This window comes from Serinus canaria, chromosome 20 (assembly GCF_022539315.1).
Source record: "Serinus canaria isolate serCan28SL12 chromosome 20, serCan2020, whole genome shotgun sequence".
In the NCBI taxonomy this organism is placed as follows: domain Eukaryota; kingdom Metazoa; phylum Chordata; class Aves; order Passeriformes; family Fringillidae; genus Serinus; species Serinus canaria.
The window spans coordinates 392055-411792 of record NC_066333.1 but is presented as its reverse complement, the minus strand read 5'-3'; the positions used below and the strand labels follow the sequence as shown (position 1 = coordinate 411792).

The 19738-nt window shown below is 45.7% G+C and overlaps 1 protein-coding gene across 3 annotated transcripts in view; it reads left to right on the top strand.

Annotated features, from left to right (window-relative positions):
* Positions 1-19738, top strand: part of NDRG3 (NDRG family member 3) — a 68305-nt gene that overhangs the window by 38718 nt on the left and 9849 nt on the right. For 2 of the 3 annotated variants that reach the window (XM_018923831.3, XM_009098782.4), the window contains exons 3-7: positions 2176-2211; positions 17157-17262; positions 17936-18056; positions 18541-18603; positions 18927-18987. In XM_018923831.3, the coding sequence (XP_018779376.1) occupies positions 2176-2211; positions 17157-17262; positions 17936-18056; positions 18541-18603; positions 18927-18987 (387 nt within the window). The remainder of the gene's footprint in view (positions 1-2175; positions 2212-17156; positions 17263-17935; positions 18057-18540; positions 18604-18926; positions 18988-19738) is intronic. The other variant, XM_009098783.4, reaches the window with a different exon arrangement.

The window sequence follows — 19738 nt, the reverse complement described above, 5'->3', positions numbered from 1 at the left end:
GGAGTAGTTTCTGTAAGAAGCTGCTAGAAACCTCCACCATGTCCAACAGAGCCAATCTCTGATGGCTCTGAAGATGGACATGCTGTTGGCCCAATTAGAGAGGTTGGTAATGCTTCTGTGATGACATAGTTAAGAAGAAAAATTGAAACAGCATGCGCGCAGTTTTCTCCAGGGGTGGTGCAGCGCCACAGCTGCTGCCATCCTGGTGCGGCACTTGGCAAGCCTCCACTGCCTGACCACACCCAGCCAGCCATGCAGTGGGAAGAAGGGCAGGGGCAGTGGCAGCAGCTTCTCCTTCCCAGAACCCTGCTGGAAGAGAAGTGTTAAATACCACCGGTGCCGTGGTGGCCGTCACTGCCCGCTTGGTGGTGGCGGGGCCACGTGGCCAGCAGCAGAAATATGGTGAGAGACTCTCTGGCACAGAACCTAGACGGGATCAACCTCTCTGAGCTGTGGGAGCTGCAGTAGGAATCTTTGGATTAGCAGAACTCGTTATCAAAAGTACCTATGAGCAGCAGTCTGACTTCTAGTCAGAGAAGAGGAGGAGGTGAGCACATGTGAGGGAGAAAAACAGGGCAGCACCAAGGTCAGTGGAAAAAGAGGGGGAAGAGGTGCTCTAAGTGTCAAAGCCAAGATTACTCTGCAAGCCATGATGAGCGCCAGGGTGAAGCAGCTGTGCCCCTGCAGCCCATGAGGTCCATGGGGGATGCAGAGATCCACATGCAGCCCTTGGGAGAAGTGCTCATGCCAGAGCAGGTGGATGCCAGAGAAAGCTGTGATCCAGTGGAAGACCCAAATGGAGAGAGAGCCCCTGCCTCCAGAGACAGAGCCTTTGCTTCCAAACTAGAGCAGCCCATCCTTAGAGGACTGCACCCCGTGGACAAGTGATCCACACCGCAGCAGTATTGGGAAGACGGTTTGCCTGTGGGAGTGATGCATGTCACAGCAGTTTTGGGCAGACTGCTGCTCATAAGATTAGAGCCACGCTGGAGAAGTTCATGGAGAACTGTCTCCTGTGGGACAGGCTCCATGGCGTAGCAGAGAAAAGACTCCTCTTCCTGAGGAAATGAGAGTGAACTGACCAAAACCCCCATGCCCTGTCGCCTTGCCCTGTCGCTGGGAAGGAGGAAGGGGTTGGGGGAAAAACAAGGTGTTTTAAAGGCTTCTTTTACATCTCATTATCCTCCTGTGACTCTGTTAATAATAAATTTACTTGACACCTTTAAATTTGAACCTGTTTTGCCCTTAGAGTGTTTTCCATTCCTCGTGAGTTGAGACTCATGAGCCCTTTGGTAATTTTTTTTCCCTCTCCTCTGCCCAGATGAGAACAAGAGAGGGTGAATGAATAGCTTTCATGGGTGCCTGGCATTTGGCCAGTATCAAATCACAATGGGTGCTATGCCTAAAACACATCCCTAAGCTGGGATGCCATCTCAAGTGGTTTGCTCAGCCTTCTGCTGATAGCTGTCAGTTATGTATCTTACTGTATGGTTAGAGACAGTGTTTCACAAAGCATGTGGGCACATGGACAGGTTCCTGCAGATCTTCCAACCTGCAGGATGCCAAGTGGGTGCTGTACTGACTGTGTTCACCTGCATGCAAGGGATCACCCTCTGGGAGGAGTCAGTGGTGAGCTACTGCGTGCAGTTCCCATGGACTCAGGTTTCAGGAGCTTTTAGGTCCCTGTGTCTGTTATGGAACAATCCCATACCTGCAGCAGTGGCTGCACAGCTGACTGCATGGCTTGTTTTCCTGCACTCAGTATGTGAGATCCCAGGAGCAGTCCTTAAGGAGTTTTGCATCCAAATTGTTAATGGACACCAGGAGTAGACAAAACCCAGTCCCATATGCAGCCCAGCTGTGGCCAGTGTCCTTCCTATGTGCATCTGTCCCCTTTTGAACTCTCTCAGCTATGCACACAGGTACTCACTTCCCTTGGCTGGTAGCCTCTGTACAGACCTATGACCTTATTGTATAGGAATGGGCAGGTCTTGCGTGGAGTTTGCTTGTGCAGTTCTTGCATTTCACTGCTTACCTGACTGCAACCAGTCTTAACTGTGCTGTAAAAGAGTTCTCTATGGGAAGCTTTCATGCTGTTATTGGGGATGTTCTGGAGCATTGTGCTGATCTCCTCTTTTCTTTTTTTTTTCTTTTTTTCCTGTTTTTCATTAACAGAATGCAGCTCGCAATTTCCAGGACTTCGACTGTCAGGTAAGATCATGTGTAGGAGACAAGGATCATTTGGTAACTCCACATAGCTCAGCAGTAATATTGAGAGAGGTGATTTTAATTTTAGCTCCTGTTAAGGTTTGTTCAATAAGAACTGAAATATATCCAGTGACAGAAATTGCCCTTCACCCTTACATGCCAAACAGCATGAAGGTTCTGAGTTCTGAGGTGCTGACTGCTCTGCAAGGCTGCACAACATCTTGCAGGATGGCTGGTCTCCTGAATTACAGTTCCTTGGAAAATTGCAGTGTGCCGAAAAACTGCAGTTCTTTCATGTCCCATCTGGTTCACTGTCTGGGAAAGGAGGAGCTTGCATGCTCTACCTACTTTTCTTGAGAGGAGATGGAAGTGAGAGAGCTGCGCCAGGTACAGCACACTGCTTTGCTGGGCCTGTTTTGACACAGCCATTGTTGTTTCCCAGGAGTTTATTGATGGTACAGAGGCGAGCCCAATGGCCCTGGTAGCCATAGGAATAATCCTTTTGTGGAAGTGATTGCTCCACCAGCATTTAAGACAGAGGACATGCTCTGTGATAGGCAGAAAAGAGCACTGAGATTCTGTGGGGCATTTTGTGGAGCACAGGCTCATTTCCCATACCAGATTATCTTGCTGCCTTCTCACTGAGCACATGGCTATCCATCTGTGGATAAGTGCTCTGTGCTCAGCCATGTGCTCAGCCATAGTGGCTGTTGTTTCTCTCTAGCTGCTGTGTCTGTCGTCCTCTGCTCAGCACAGGGCAGATCATACAGCACTGCTGTAGCACACTAGGGGCTGGCAACATCATGATAAATTTACTAGAAGTCTGTTGATGTAGGTGGTTCCAGAAAACCATTTGCAAGCCTATGCACAGCAGGAACATAGTAAATACAGTCCTATGAAAGCAGTCCATATTTTTCCTTGTCCTGAAAGCAGCAGTAGTGTTAAGCAATGGTTTTTCCTTTGAAATAAAGTTAGATAATTGGTTTAAAACACTTCCCTGTACTGTCATGTCTCCATCTATCTATATCTTCTCTTATCTTTTGAGGTGAAGTTTGCTCCCATGTCATGGGTAAAAATAGATGCAATGCCTTTGAGTAAGTGTAAATAGCAGAGGCACTTTCTATTGTTGTCTACGTGCCAGGATTGGGAAGAATATGAATATATTGTGTATTGGCCTCTGCTGCCAGTTCTCTACTGACCCACTAAAGCTCTGGGTGTGCCCAGGCCTTGCCTGGATGTGAGCAGCATGGCTCGAGGGAGCCAGAGCAGAGTGGGAAGGTGTGAAAGAGGCCCTGGCACAGACCTGTGTGTAGCTGCTGCTTTTTGGCTCTACATTTTCCCTCAACAAGCAAAGCCTCTTTGCACTTTCCTTTAAACAGAGCCCCAGATCTGAAGCTGGGCAAACTGCACAGAAACCTGGCACTGCAGTCACCAACCTGCACTCTCAGCATGTCCCAGAGCTGTGGTTGTCCTCTCTGGGGCTGAGCTTTGGAAAAGCTGAGTGGTCTGCAGCCAGGGAGTGGTATTCTGGCGAGTGCTAGGCCAGGAAGGACAGGCTTGTCACTTCTGTGCTTTACTGTAGACCACCAGTGAGCTGGTGGCCATGGCAACACAGTTGGGCAGGAGGCAAGATGTTCTTTCTGGGAAACCATATAATTCATGTAGAATACCTTGTTGGTTTTTTTTAGCAAGATATTGACACAGTGTCTCTTGTGACTGTAAATATTGTCCCAGCCTCACCTTCCTTCAGCATCTCCCCCTGCAAGGTGTAGTTTCAGGGCACACCTGGCTTGACATTCCCCCACATCATAGCTGGAAAGTACTGCAAGGGCTGAAAGTATCTGAAATCTGCCAGAGAGGATGGATGCTGTGTTGGATCCTTGGGTTTTCTGTCTCAGTTGCTAGTACCAGGAACTGTGCTTACCCATGGAGACTGAGCTTGTGTCCTGTGAAAAATTTTACTGCTGCTTTTTAATTTAGCAAATCACATCTGGCTGCCACATCCAGGCCTCTGTGAAACTTGTGTGACTTTACCAGTGTCAGGGGAATTTGAAGTGAAGAAGGTTACCAGGGCTTTCAGAGGAAGCAACATCTTCTTGTGCCCTACCCACTTAAGTTGGGGCAGTGTTTTAATTTGTCCTGAGTTTCACAGGGAGGAAGAGCCTTGGGGAGGATCTCAGTTTGACTAGAATAGGCACAAACTGGCCACAGACTGATGAAGGCTGATACCAGGAAGATGGTTTCCAGTTACAGTGCAGTGAAGTTCTCAATCAGCTTCCAATAGAAGCAACATCTGCAAGAGCCGTGGTGGGTTTTAAGGCAAAACTTAAAGAATTTGTGAGATAGATTTTATTATCTTATACAGTGTAGTGTTTGCAATATGAGACCATGGCATCAGTGATATGAGACCTTATATGGAGTTAAAGCTGTACCTTTGGCTGAGACTGACCACATCCTGAGCTGTGCTTGCATGGTTGCAGGCAGTGCTGTGAGGGAAGGGGGTAGTGAGGGAAAGGTGAGCCTCTGTCAGCACTGTTGATAACCCTGTTGGCAGTGCAGATCCAACATGTTCCCTGTTGGAACATGTCCTGTTTTATTTTTCTGTATTATTCTGTGCCCTTGGCCACGAGGTCATTTGCTGTAAGTCTATGCTAGAATTTCACAGAGTATGCTGAGTTGGAAGGGACCCACAAGAATCACTGAGTCCAACTCTTAAGTGAATGGCCCATATTGAACCCACCGTCTCTGGTGTTATTAGCACCATGCTCTAAACAACTGAACTAACCTCAGGGTTCCAGCTCCCTCCAGGACTGACTGATGTCCTTGCCCTAGCTTCTCCTCGGATACAGCCAGAGTAACAGCCACCCTCAGTGTTAGTTGTGTGGTGCTTTCAGACCTCCCTCTGTCTGAAATCTGGAATTTCAAAATATTCTCTGCCTTAGGCCATGCTTATGACTGTGGGAAGTGTTTAGTTTAATCCCATCTCAGGAACATGTCATTAGCACTGTCACTGACTCTAGGAGGTGTGTAGGGCCAGGCACACAGTTTCCCCACACTGTTTTCTGTATATTTGACATGTGTTACTTTAGTAACTTTCCAGGATCGGATCTGAGCAAAGTCAACAGCACAAGTTTCTGCTGAAGTTTGTTACTCTGGTATGAACGTGTGTGAGGAAGCTTTTAGTTTTTCTGGTACAGCTGACTTCCAGCTGTCCTGGTTTTCTTAAACTGTTCATATGCAAGCAAGAAAAGCTAACCCTGATACATAACAGATTGCCTGGGTGTCAGTTAAACAACCCCACATAATCTGGTAACTGCAGAGGAGATGAAGTGGAGAGCTGGCATGGGGGTTTAGCAGTCTTTATCAATATGAATTTATGTTATTCTCAGAATGAAAAAGTATTAACCTAAATCTGAGACCTAAATCTGAGACATTTTACTTGACAGCAGTATGAACCGTAATTAAGTCTAGGCTTGGCTTTTCCCAATGTCCATAGGCAGATGGTCACATAAATGGTCTGGCATGCTGATGGACAGATGGTATGGTGATCTGTTAATTAATCTGCACAGTTAATAGAGCTGTGCCTGTGCTTTTATTATTATCTGCAGACCCTCTGCTGCTTTCAGAAGTAGATGTTCTGTCTCAGCCTGCATCTCTCTTTTATTTTCCAGATTATTTGCTTTAAATAGAAATGAAGAATAGACTGATATATTTGTAAAACTATCCAACTAAACCTGTGTTATGTTTCAGTCTGAAATAAGCTGGCATTTGATCTGATGAGTTGATTTGATCATTTGAACTGCCTCTGTTGCATCCCACCAATAGGAAGGCAGAGAAGTGTTTGGCTTTTCAGCACACACCATGCAGAAGGGGGCTTGGACTGTGGAGGTGGTCTGGGATTTGGCTGAGTATTTGCAGAAAGCTCTCGCGGAGGAGGTGTGAGTAAGTAAGTCCAGGGCATGGAGGGTTCATCTGAAACGGAAAGGACAAGGCATGCATAAACCCTTGGAGGAAAGAAATTGTCTGGTATTAAAGTGTGCTGTCTTGCTGGCATTAATAGAAAATGTAGAGTTACTCAGTTGCTTGTGCCCAGAGTAAACCACGGCACAATGTTTGCAGAGTTAATATCAGACCTTGATAAGGAATTTTTTACCACTTACTTTTACTGAAAGTGTCACTTTTCAATAAGCCCATGTTTGTACTGATTCAGTTTTGGAGAAGTTCTTTTTGCAAGAAGTTCCTTTGCAAACTTAAAAGTAGTTTGAAGCTTTTTGAATGTGCATTTTTAAAAGTTTGCTTATCCTTGCCTAGTCTCTTTGCTTTCTTTTTACCTGCTCTGCTGTTAAAAAGTGTGTGTGCTGCTGGGAGGTTATTGATATATTGTGTCGTGTGTGCATTTCCTGATGTTGGAGAGGTTGAATTGAAACTGCCCTCATTTTTTGAAACTGTGTTCATTTGTCATTTAAGACAGCTTGTGAATGCTACCCATGGCATTGAATACAAGATGTTTTAAGGCGTCTTCTGTTTACTGTGCTGAAATCAAATAGAATGTTAGCACTTTTGAAGAAGGGTTTGCTTTCTTTGTGTAAATAATGGGAACTGTTCTCACCCCTATTGAAATATTTTGTCTGGGATATTGAGGACCATTGTTCCTCTGATTTGTACAACGAGTTCTTTTGATTAATGTTCTAGAGTGAAATTAATTAGAACACATAAGATGTTTTGATCTAGAAAGCAAGTCTGTTTAGTACCTGCTAGATTAATGCTGCTCCTAATCTTATTAAAACTAGCATCACCACTAAAGTACTGGTTTTGACTTCTGACATCACAGCAAAAAACACTGTAAAGATAACAGATAAAAAACCACTGTAAAGATAATTACTAAAATAGAATTTTATTTTGGCCTCCTTTTTTTTGCATTATTTATGTTTCTTGGGAAGTTTTTCCTGTGATTCCTCCCATCTGGTTTTCTATCTAAAAGATCACTTTTTTTGTAAAGCTGCTGTGTTGAGTTCTGGAAAGTTTTGACTAGCTGGACTTGGACTGAAACATGACTCTTATTTCTAAATGTATGTGCACAGTCTTTCCCTGGGGTTTACATAAACATTAGTTTTGCTTTCTGTATTCTGTGACAAAAGTGTGTCAAAGGGGTGATTAGGCATTTGTAATACTTGAAGTTCCTGTACTTTTTATGTTCTTGTGAGTGAGTTTTTAGAACAAAGCAAATAAATGTGCTTTAGGTTGAGCCATTTTCATCCATTATGCAACATCCATTAATGGTATTTCACAGCAATTAATGAGTAACTGTACTACCAGGTTTAATTCAATGCAGTTCTAGTTCCCAGGGATGTGAAAAGTTTGGAGACACAGAACACAGCCCTGCATTCTGTTCTTCAAGAGATTTTAAGATGTTCACTGTCGAGCAAGGTACTGGAATGCAGATTGGGACATCATATTCGTAGAGGGACTGTCCTTGGCTAGAAACATGGCCCTTGGCTTACCTCCCAGGTTCCTTGAGGAGTTAAGGTGGTCTGGGGTCTAGCAGTCACACAAACTATTTCAGGCTCACCTGTGTATTAGCACATTCAGATCTCCATTGTGCAGGCTTCAGGTTTACAAAGGCTGTGTGTTTGCAGGTGGTGGCACTTTTAGTCCACTGCCCAGGGGATGGGAGAGAGCCAGAGGTTCTCTATTGTGTTTGCAGCCCATGGGGAAAGGCTGCAGTCTCACACTCTGCTGTCTCAAAACAACAGTGCAGAGTGTCCCACTGCAGAGCAGAGCTCAGCTGCCATGGTTTAATTCAACCTGAACTATATACAGATCTAGGCAGGTCCAGTTTCCTGCCTTAGGTGAGAAGGAGGGGATCTGCTCTCAGAGCAGGAGTAAGAAGCACCATGTATTCCTCAGTCTGTGCTGGGTGCCTTGCTCGTGACACTGGATACTTGACTGGAGTGCAAGAAAGTTGTGGTTTTAACTGCTTCTTGTAACACATGGGCAGGGCAGGAGATGAAGAAGTGCATCTTTTTACATCTCAGACTTGTTGTGAATTGCTTACTGGTCTCAGCCATTGCATGGTTGTAGGCATTCGTGATTTCTGCTTTGGGAACACAAACCCAACCTGTCAGCTGTGCTCGTGTTGTAACTCACTTGATTGAGTTCCTTTGACTGCAAAGCCAGTGTCTGTTCTCTGGCAGGATCTGTGTTTGGAAGTGACTTGCCAGTTCTTGCTGGCTGACACTGAGCATTAGCAAGGGTCACAGAGAGGCACTGGGTCCATCCTTCACCATCACCTGTCTTTGGAACAGGTGCTTGCAGCTCTGTCTCCTGATGCTTTTGAGTTTGTGTAAGCAGATTGAATATCTCATTCTTCTGCTGCTCTCAATTCTCACACAGAATTTCTCTTATTTAACACTTAATCCAATTACACAGAGTACCAGAAACTATTGCTTGCCTGCATAGATCATATTGTGTTTTCTGTTAATAAATTTCTGCTCATATGGAAGTAAATAATTTACTTCAAGATGTTGTTTTAAATCTGATTTTGATTTGCTTCCCATGCAGCCATCTCCTTCAACTCTACCATTTCCAAAATAATTTTGCACTGAGAAGGAGCTGGGAAGCACACAGCTGCCAGCTGCCTTAAGGTTGGCAGTATTATAACGGGAAGAGTTACCCCATAATGGGAAGAGTTTACAGTCTTACAATATTTTTTTCTTGTCTTACAGTCATGATTTATGGTATTGTTTTAGTAACATATAGAAATCTGAGGGCAGCACTTGGTGAGAGCAAGACAATGGAGTCTCTGCTTTAGTCTCTCCGTAGTCAGTAGCTGGGATAGGCTGCCCCAGGAGCATGATGTGGTTGTTTTTCACGTTTGCCAGGACTGGCAAAGATGATGTAAAGTAAATAGCTGTAGCCACAGAGTTGGAAAAGGGGAAAGCCTGCCCTGAGTAATCTGCATCTCTTCCACCTTATAGCAAAGCAGCAGAGGCAGTTCTCTTTGCCTTAGGTGAACCAGGAACTGAATGTCCTTAAGTTGAAAGACTTTTGGGGATGTTTCTAGCCCTGTGCTACTACAGACATTCAGCAAGCTTGAGCAGAGTGCAAGCAACAGATGCCCTGCTGCTCTGTGTTCTCCCAGGTTTTCATGTTAGAAAAAATTTTTGAAGGGATTTCACAATGTGTTCTTTATTGCCAGTCTCCAAATAAAATAAAATCCCAATTTTTTAAGGAACTAATTTTGAACTTTGAGAGCTTCATATCAGAAGTAAAACTCATACGGTAATGCCAAAAAAGAAGATTAATAAATTAGTCATGAAGAGCATTGGTAACATGAATTCTAGTCATTAATCATTCCCACTGTGAAACAAATGGTTTCTTCAGCCTTTAATAACCTTTAAAACTTAAATACTGGATCACACTGTGATCTGGGTTTGTAGGAGCATATCTGGAATTTGGACTGCTACCTCTGCTTCCTGTGAGTTTCTGGAAGCACTGAGCACCTCTGGAGCTGCCGTTGGATGCCTCACTTCTTCACTCAGAATGTTTTTTCTCAATATGGGAATTTTTTGGTGGTGTTAAGGAACCTTCCCTGTCCAGCCCTCCCAGAGCTACTCTGGCAGTCACTCAAACCACCTGAACTGGGACCAAGCCCCTGGCAGCTCACATCCCACACTCAGTCACAGCAGGTTTCTTACTGCTTCTACCCCAGGTTTTCCATAGCAGAGTCACAAATGTCCAGATCCCTAAGATAATCAAAGAGGAACCCCAAACAAAGGATCCCCTGGCACTTCATCATGAAGTCAGCCAATCAAAGTTGCATCCGTTAAATGGTAACAACACTGCATTTTAGCCACAAACTTCTGTGGAGCAGCAGGTTAAGGAGCTCCAGAGCATGAGAAGCCATCATTGACGTGATTCTGAGGGCAGAGAAATGTATTGTGACTTCCACGAGCTGCTCTGCGATGGGAACCATAAGGTATTCCATGTCAACATCCTTGGGGAAAAGGAAAAAACTAACCAGCGAACCATAGAAAACTTTACTAGTTTTGCACTCAAAGTTCAGAACAAAGCCTGCACAGAAATAGAGAAGATTGTTGAACACAAACTGAGCAGAGAGCAAATGCTCATCATCAATTGCAGCAGAGACAAGGAATGCTGCGAGAAAGCCAGCATGTCTAACAGAAGGAAGGAAGGTTATTGTAAATGAAGCGTTTTTAAAAAGCTAGAGAAAAATAAATAAACTCTAGCAGATTAAATATATGAACAGAGGGGTTTTTGAGAGATGATTTGCAAAGGGGAAAAACCCAACTTTCCTGTTTCAGATCAGTCAAAATGGAACCTGGAAGGGAGGCTTACAGCTAGTCAAAGCAGAAAAACTAAACATAATTTTTCTGCATGTGGGCTTGGCACAGAGCAACTCAGAGAGAGCACTGTGCTGGAATGCTCTTTGTGGGAAGTCAGCGCAGACCCTGCCTTACCCCACAGTGCCTGCTGCAGAGGCTCTACAAAAATAATATTTTTGTATTTGTAGCAGGTTGCTGTAGAAGGTAATCTTGTCCCCCAATGAGTTGCAGCTGGACCAGTTGTTGATTGGAGGCAGGCCTGATCTTGACAGGCCACACCTGCAACCAACAAGAAGTAGTGATATATAAGAGTAAGGAAAGAGGAGTGAGGGGAGTCAGATTACTACTGCAAGGACCTGGAACAGTCAGTGTGTAGAGGAGCTGCCTGTGAGGAACATCAAGAAGGTATGAAGCTCTGATAATAAGAAAATCTTGTGCTATGATGATGCTAGAACTTGTGATATCTAAGACAACAGGTTGCCAGAACTGGAAGTATCAACCCAGGAGTTTTAAATAAGTTTCAATAGTAGAAGCATTAAGTGAGAGGTTATGCTCCTCTGTTGAACCTGCCATGGTGCCCAATGATTCATCTGTCAGACGTTTTATAAGACAAATCAGAATTCAGAGGAATTCTGGAAATTGATTGACCAACTATACCAGACAGACTGATAAAATTAGCAGAGTACAGTGGATCAGTGATACTGATAAATATTGGGAAGGGGTAATGTAAGTTTTTAAATGGAAGAAGTCCTGCTCTGCAGAGCTGTTAGAATTCTTCATATGAATCAGTAGCAATATAAATAAAGATAATTCAGTCAAGGCAGCCTACTTGGATTTCTAAGAGACAGGACCAAAAAGAGTCTTAAGACATATCTCTTAAGAAACTTAGGAGACCATGCAGTCAGAAGAGAAGTCCACTGATGGATGAAATACATACTAAAAAAACCCAGCATCTGTATTCACAGTTGAGATCACTTGAGAAGCACTCTGGAGGTCTGTACTGGGACCTGTGCTGCTTAAATATACCCTTTAGAGGTATGGAAAAAGTGATGGAAGGTGCAGTGACAAAACTTATCTGCCTTTGGGTAAACAAAGTGTGCTGCACATTGAGTCAAACCATCCTAGAGTAGAAAATGAAAGCATGGGCTCCGGGCAGATGATAACCCAGAGGCGTAAGACCTTAACATTGCAGGGGATGAGTGACAATGTCAGCACAGGGCTTGTGGCTTTCAGCAAAGCAAATCAATTCTCGTTCATCAGGAACAGAGAACAAAGCAACTCCACTGTGCTTCTTCATGCATCCACAACATGTGCCTGCATGTGTTTGGCATCCTGCCAGGCCCTGTGGCTCAGCAAGGTCAGAGCTCCCTGGTGCAGTTTTGGAGGACCAGCAGTATGGTCAGGGTCAGCTGCTGTAGCAGTGTTGGCTGCGTAGTCACAAGCACATCAGCCCAGAAAGGACTCACGTGAGGGTCACAAGCTGTTAGGGTATTGCTTCTGGGGAGTATGGAAATGGAGTCACTTGCTCCCCAGCTTCCAAACCAAAGGCTAGGAGATCTCATGCAAAATCAGCAGATATGAGATGGGGAATTATGTGGTTCTTTACCCCACACATTAAGGTTCAGCTGCTCTGGTCACAGGGGGAGAGGGGTACCAAAGGCACAAGTGTTTGGCAGTTGCAGCCCCATCCTCAGAAAGTTGAAGACCACACCTCCAGTTAAGGAAGTCTTATTGGATTTACAGATGGCTGGAAGCTAGGAAAGTTACAAGATGGGAAACTGTTACAAGATGCAAATGTTTGAGAACTTGTATCACTTTATCCTTTTCCCTGAGCTGGGTCTCTGAAGTCATCCCAGCAGACTACAGCTGCAGCTGGTCTCCATGCCTTCTGTTCTTCCTCCATCATTGCTCCTCTCATTCCCAACCTCCAGGCACTGCTGGTGTTTGAAGCTGTGAATCCCAGGTGCTCTGGGTGGATTGATGGCAGCTGCCTGCCCAGCCTCAGCGCTGCGTCTCAGCAGCAAGTGTGGCGTGGGCAGTGCCCGCGGCTGCTGAGAGCTGGCTCTGGGAGTCACACTGCCTCTGCTACCCACCTCCTGTTTGCAGTAGGTGGGCTGCAGCTGCTGTTTATTTTTACCTACCATAAATAAAGGCAAAAGATAAAAATATCTTTTTTTGGAAGAAAGACTTCTAATAAAGTTTTCAGTGCCTAAGTGAAACTTGAATTTTATCCAGCTCTTCAAAACACAACCTGTGGATCATGAGCTTCTTTTGCCTTCATCTCCCTTATTTTAAAGACTGCAGGTTTGCAAAAGTCTGGCTGTCTCCTGGCCATGTGTTTTCCACCTGCCTTCTCACATCACTGCTTCCCTGCACTAGACCAGATAAGCATCCAGATGTTAGCTGGAATTAGACACCTGCAAAGTAACCAATCTTGAATCTCTTTTCAAACTACAGTGATATAGTGTGTCGTAGCTGGCCTGAGCAGAGAGCAGAAAAAAACCAAGTGTGCCAGAGTCTGGAAGTGTCTGTTACTTTCCAACACAACACTTCTACACAAGCAGAGGGCAAATATCAGGGGGAAACATGCCAAAATTGTGTTTTGGAACTGGGCGGCATGTACGGAAGCATCAATGCAGTGTGACACAGGCAAGACATCTCAGTAGGCAGCTGTGAAGGTTGTCCATAAGGAGGACATGAAGAAAGTGTGTTTGTCACAGGCAGAGGGTGCAGCCTGCAAAGTTTCTGTTCTCTCACTGAGTGCTCTGGTACCCACTGTAAATGGGTTATTCTGCTCCACATTTCAGCAAGTAATAAGCCACTAATAATGTAACTAAATAATAACTTTTGGGAGGCAGTTCAAGGTAGCAGTTGTATAAGTGTAGAAACTGTTGTTGTCATCTAAACCATAATACCTAAGCTTGGTTTAAGCTTCTATCTCATGCTGTCCTGTGGCTTTGATACATAGGAGAGCTGTTGTGGACACAAACAGGTGATGGGGAGTCACGTGTGCGCTAATTATGTGGCATCTGAAAATGATTTTGTCTCTTGCAATGAGAGATTGAGATAAAAACCCTAAAACTCCAGGGAAAGTTTCAGAGAAAATAAAGTTCACTGAAAAAACTGACATTGAATCACTGGTTGGGAAACTAGGGATAAAACTCAGTCTTATTTCTACAGATGATCTTGAAAAAGAGATCAGCATGATAGCTGATGTGCAGTTAAAAAAGTAAAGGTAGAAACCCTTATCTAGTTGTACTGTCTGCTGCTCCCTTTGTAGAAAGGAGAAACCCTTGGAAAAAAGCTGTAAAAAGTAAGACGCCTTATTCAGAGCAGAGAAGAATAGCTGCCTTCCAGAAGGAGAATTTCCACCTTGCCAGGGAACTAACAGGAGAAATAAGTAGCAGCCTTAAGAATTCCCATTCTGAGGCACTGGTGCTGTACAGGGCAGAGTGAGAAGTTTGGAGATTTAGCATTTTATATTTTTCAGGTGCTGCTTGCTGAGATTTGTTAAAGATGGAATTCCTTATGTTGCTGCTATGTTCAGTCCTGGTTTGAAGGACAGGTGTCTGCCAAGGAAGCTGGAAACCTCCCTTGGAGTGGAGAATATGACCCCCTTCCCTCTGAATTATAACTTTGAAATGACAGGGCTTTCAGGCAAAGCTAGGAGGAAAGGAATAGCAGTTCCTTACTGGCGTGTGCGTGTATACCATGGCAAACAAACCCCAAGCCCAGCAGCAAAGACGAGCAGACGCAGAGCCCCAGGGCCGCCTTGTCCCGGCTGCAGGCACCTTCCCCTGCGGTGCAGTTCTGGGCACGGCCAGCAGGGGCGCTGCTGGCTCCTGGCCGGGCAGGGCGGGGCGATGATCCCCCCTGGGCCTGCAGGGGGCACTGTGGCGCGAGCTCGGCCGCCTCTCTGCACTCGGCAATGGCGGGCAGGCTGGCGGAAGGGATGGAGAAGGGGCTTCCTTGGAACCCTCAGGGACGGCTGGTCCTGCTGTGCCTCCGGCTGCTGAAATGGACTGCAGCAGGAACCTCGGAAGCAGCTGGAACAGCAGAGGCAGGCGCATCCAGGGTGACAAATAAAATGTGAGAGAAAATTCTGCAGGCCCCAGCTAAGCTGGCTGCAGCCAGCTGCACCCCTTCCCCCCACCTTGGTCACTTCTTATGTCTCTCTTAATTACTGGTTATTATCATGTTTTAGGCAACATATGGGAGAAAATTCCCTGAGAGAAAGGAAAAAAAAATCCTAACCTCTAACAAGTGTACATTTCCTGAATTGAGTCACTAATGGGACTGAAAGAGTAGCAGGGTAGTCTGCTTTCCCCCAAATGGCAGTTTACACAGTCTGCAAAGTCAAAGTAAGCAGGAGACTAAAAATTGATTATTAGCTCAAGGAAACTTTTCCTTCACCACTTGAGAGCTGAGATCCAAGCTCAGCTTTGGGAAACAGAAATGCAGGGTGCTGCAGTGTGGAACACAGTCAGATGCTTGGATAGAGGCTCTGAAGTGGAGGTTTCTATTTCTAATAGCTTGTCCTGTAGCTTACCTAGTAAAGGTATGTGTGACCTTAGCAGTAAGTTCAAATGTAATTACAGAAAAGACTGTGTTGCAGACATATTTCAATATCATCAGCTCTTTTGTTGCTTTTTGTGCTTTTCTCATTATTTTCTCAGTCTAGTGTTTGTGCTTCTTTTTGATAGTTGACTTTTTGCTGCTACCTATAGACCCTCCCTCATCCCCTGCAGGTGTCCCCCCTTCATGAGCTGTCAGTTTAATTGATCTTGTGCTCAGGGCAAGGCTATTCCTTCTACCACCCCATGCACTCCCCTTGGGCTCTGAACCAAAACCAGCATTTGTCAGACCACTCTGTGAGCTTAACTCATTGACCTGGCAGTAGTCTAACAAAACAAGATTAGTTTTAAAAAAAACAAGGTAACTGGATAGCTGCCTATGGAAGAGCCTAGCAAGTGCCAGAGCTGGCAGAGAGACCTGCTCTTAGTAGTAGTCCTTAGTCCAGCCCTCAGGGTCGTAGGGAAGTGCAGGTCAGGGTGGCAGGCTCCGGCCACTTGGCACTTGCTGCGTTCTCCATTGAGTTCACTGTGTTTTGCCCTTCCAGCCTCCTGCACTGCCAGTTGCCTTCTGCAAAAGTGGCCACTTTATTTAAAGGACTCGTTAATACCTGCAGGCTTGGAGAGCACTAAACTGAATTGGAGTCCAGTGCTGTGGCTGCACAGCACATCCTTCAGAAGTACAGGACAGAGCTTTGTCCAGATCAGCAGAGCACCCCTGAGAGCTGAGGCATGGGCAAGGGGCAGAGCCTGGAGCTTTGCTGGAGGCTGAGGAAACAGGGACTGCACCCTGGGCTGCTTTGCGCAGCCTTGCTGTGAGGACAGGAATTCCTGCCATGTGGACACAATGCTCGCTTTGCACACACAGATGAGTCCTTTCCTACCCCCAATCTCCTCCTAAAGGAAAAGGGAGCCAGGTGAGCCTCAGATAAGGTAATGTAATGTGTTCTGCAGATGGGTCTCTGATGTGTTGTAGATAAGTACTCCAGCTTCTGCACGAGCACAGCACAACAGCTGCATGCAGGCAAAACCCAGCCCCATTCTGAGGGCAAGGACAGATGGGGGCGTCTTGTTATCCTTCAAGCACAAGCCTCGAGAAGGTTTCAGGCCACCTCATGTGATTTGGCTGGGCCAGCGTCCTCCTGTTGCCACACTCCTGGAGCAAGGGAAAAGAGAGGCTTTGGAGTCCTTGAAAAGAAGCACAGCTAGGTGAAGGAGGGTCTTGCACTGCAAGAACTAAATCAGTCTGCCCCACAACCAGCTCTCAAGAGTGTCCAGAAAGTGGGTGAGATAGGTTTCTGATGTGCTGCAAGGCAGGTGCTCTCACCAGTCCTGTATTTGATTTAATGACTTTCAGGTTGTTCAAAATTACTGTTTAAAGAAATATATTTCATATACTTTATGTAAACTAGTAAAACATATTTCTGAGGTTGTAATGTCCCATCTTCAAGCTGAACCACGTGTCTTTTTCCTAAGCAGATATTTTCTTAATATCAAGAATTTTCTTGATATTATTTAATTGGTGCTTTTCATACTTACTGTAAGAGTCATGTCTCTCCACTGACGTCTGTAGATGAGAGAAGGGATCTACAGGTGATATTGTGTATCCAGCTTTCCTGACATCTCCACAGCTTTTCCAAAGTACATTGTTATCCCAGAGATCTTGATCATGAGAAGATGCTGTCCCAGACCATTTGGATATCTGTACAAAAGCAAGCTGCTTTGGGCAGTTCTTGGACACTGAGATTGGATACAGAGGTTTGACAGGGTTGTGAACTGGCCAGGTTGGATGGGTCTTGGAGCAACCTGATATAGTGGAAAGTATCCCTGCATGTGGCCAGGAGGTGGAATGAGATGGTGTTTAAGGTCCCTTCCAACCCAAACCATTCTGTGATGTCAAGAGCTGTACCGTGGGTAGGAGAGCACTGTTAAAGTGGGAATGAGGCCCTTGCTGCTGGCCCTCAGTTAGGGAAGGCAGCAGTTAGTGAAGGCAGCACATGTAACATTGGGGCTCCTTTTTCTCTCTCTGCAGGAACATGACATTGAGACAGCTTTCGGAGTGGTTCATGTGACCATGCGGGGCACACCCAAGGGGAACAGACCTGTCATCCTCACATACCATGACATTGGCCTCAACCGTAAGCCCTTGCATTGCCAGGACCCTGAAAAAGTGATTATTTGTGGTATTTGCTTTTGAGCATGGGGAGTAGCAGACCTGGTATGGAGCTAGATGAGATCATTCCAAGGTGAAAAGATAAAGGTCTGCAGGAGAGAGAGCACATGGCGTGCCCCTGTCCATTCCAACAGCCCTTGAAAGGTAGGGCCAAGGTGGAAAGATGGAAATAGATGCACCCAACACACTGTAGTGCTCTAGCTGACTTGCTGCACTGTGTGATAGGGCATCAATTCCGTGGGTGCTGGGCCGGTGAACAAGTCCCTTCTACATGGCTGCAGCAGATGTTCTGGTGGGCGCAGTTGCTCCTTTGATGTCTTCCCACCCAAAATGTACTGTTACATTCACACAGGTACTACTTCTCTGTGAGTGCTTTTAAGTACCCAGGTGCTGTGAGGCCCTGCTTTCCGGGGCATTGCAGGCTGACTGTTGTTTGTCTGCCTGCCCTACAGTCACCGTAATTCCATTGCTGAGACTCACGGCTGCATTGCAGTTTTGAGGCACAGCACGTACACCATCCAGCACCCACTGCCCTATAGTCTCAGTGGGGGCTTGAGCTCCTGCAGGTGTGTGCCGTGGTGTTCGGAGGGTGGCTTGCAATTAAACTTAAAGAAGTGTCTAATTTCTTCTTGTTTCAGACAAGTCCTGTTTTAATGCATTCTTTAACTTTGAAGACATGCAAGAGATCACCCATCATTTTGCTGTGTGCCATGTGGATGCACCTGGCCAACAGGAAGGAGCCCCCCCATTTCCATCTGGGTAAGAGCTCTTCAGTGACCACTCGTTCGGTCTGGACTGAGGTAGCACCTGGTTTAAGCCATCTGGGACTGCCAGGCTGAGTGTAGTGGTAAGCAGGTGCCAGCAGCAGAGGAAATGGCAAGATGAGGAAACTTCCCAAGGATCATTCAGGGAACTCTCCAATTACTAAGACATGGGTAAAGCCCTCACTAGGGCTGAGTCTGGTACCATCTTTCTGACTTGAACATGAACCCAGCACACTGCAGTCAAGCTGGCATTTCATCTGTCCATCTTGCCACAGAAGTCTGACTGCCCAAAGGACCACAACTCTATATTAGTCTTGCTCTGAGGGATGGGATCCACACAGTCAGCTGAAACATGCAGTATTGTTGCACATTAATAACCTGTGCATGTCTGCCATATGTTCTTTGTCCCCCCTACCTTGAGGGGAACTGGAAGGTAACCTTTGTCAGGCTGTATTTGGAAGTGCTCCCTTGCTTTTCAGGTACCAGTATCCCAGTATGGATGAACTGGCTGAAATGTTACCTGCTGTTCTGACACACCTAAAGTAAGTCTCTGAAAGGAAAGGGGTGAGCCAGCTGGATACCTCTATTCCAGCACCTACTTCTGTCTCTGCTTGCCATGACTGATATGCTCACTGTGGTGTCCCAAGAGGCACAAGTATCTGCTAACCAGTGGGACACTGTCTAGTTTTATGCTGGGGACACCATCTGCTACATGAAGCAATTTATGGCTGCTGCATCATTGCTGCATTGTTTTGAAAACAAACCATAAGTGCACAGCTGGATGCAGATGGGAAGGCCTTTGCCTCTAGGGATGCTTCAGCTGAGCTAAGTTAGTTGTGCTGACTGTAAAATGCCTGTATTTCAGCCTGAAAAGCTTCATTGGGATTGGCCTAGGCGCTGGTGCTTATGTCCTCAGCAGGTGTGCAGTAAGTATCTCTTCACTGCCTGTGACTCGTGGGCTGTGGTCATCGTTGTGGGGCATGGGCAAAGTAACATTCAGTAATTACAGGAGGCTGCGGGGAGCCACGGGAGAGCTGCCTCCACCCAGATGGTTATATTGGAGCAGTCAGGGCTACTCGGAAGCTGTGCCAGGCATGGAAACATTGTAATGTGATGCCTTTGAGTCAGCAGAGCCCATCCTGAGTGCTAGGAATAGTCAGTCTTGAATCTTCACAGAGACCAGCTGCACTACTGTGTGCTGTGTCCACTGTTTGTGGCACCAAAAAATTGATGTGGTGATGTACTCTAAACTGGTGTTGATGTGGAATGTGTTTTGTCACTGGAAGGAAGCAGATTTTGCTCCACCCTTACACAAGAGAGCTGCTTATACATTTCAGTATCTGCTTATACATTTCTCTCTAGTGTAGTGTTCATGTGAAATCAGTGGGTATTGTTTAGTACAATACAGGAATTTATAAGGAATGTGCCAGAGTCTTTCAGAGTTAGTGTTAAAAAATCCCAGAAAATCTGACATTTTCAGTAAAATTTACTTCAGGTTGTTGCATGCAGAGAGTTGCTAGTTGTTTAGGCCACTATCATTTCTTCAAGCCACTGTGCTGGGCAGCTGCCCCTCCTTACACAAAGTTCTCTGTTTCCTATTCCTTACAGTCAGGGTTGAGCTGGGGCATTGTGAGGCATTAGTGTTTCACTGTTCCTTGCCTTCTGTATCTTGGATAG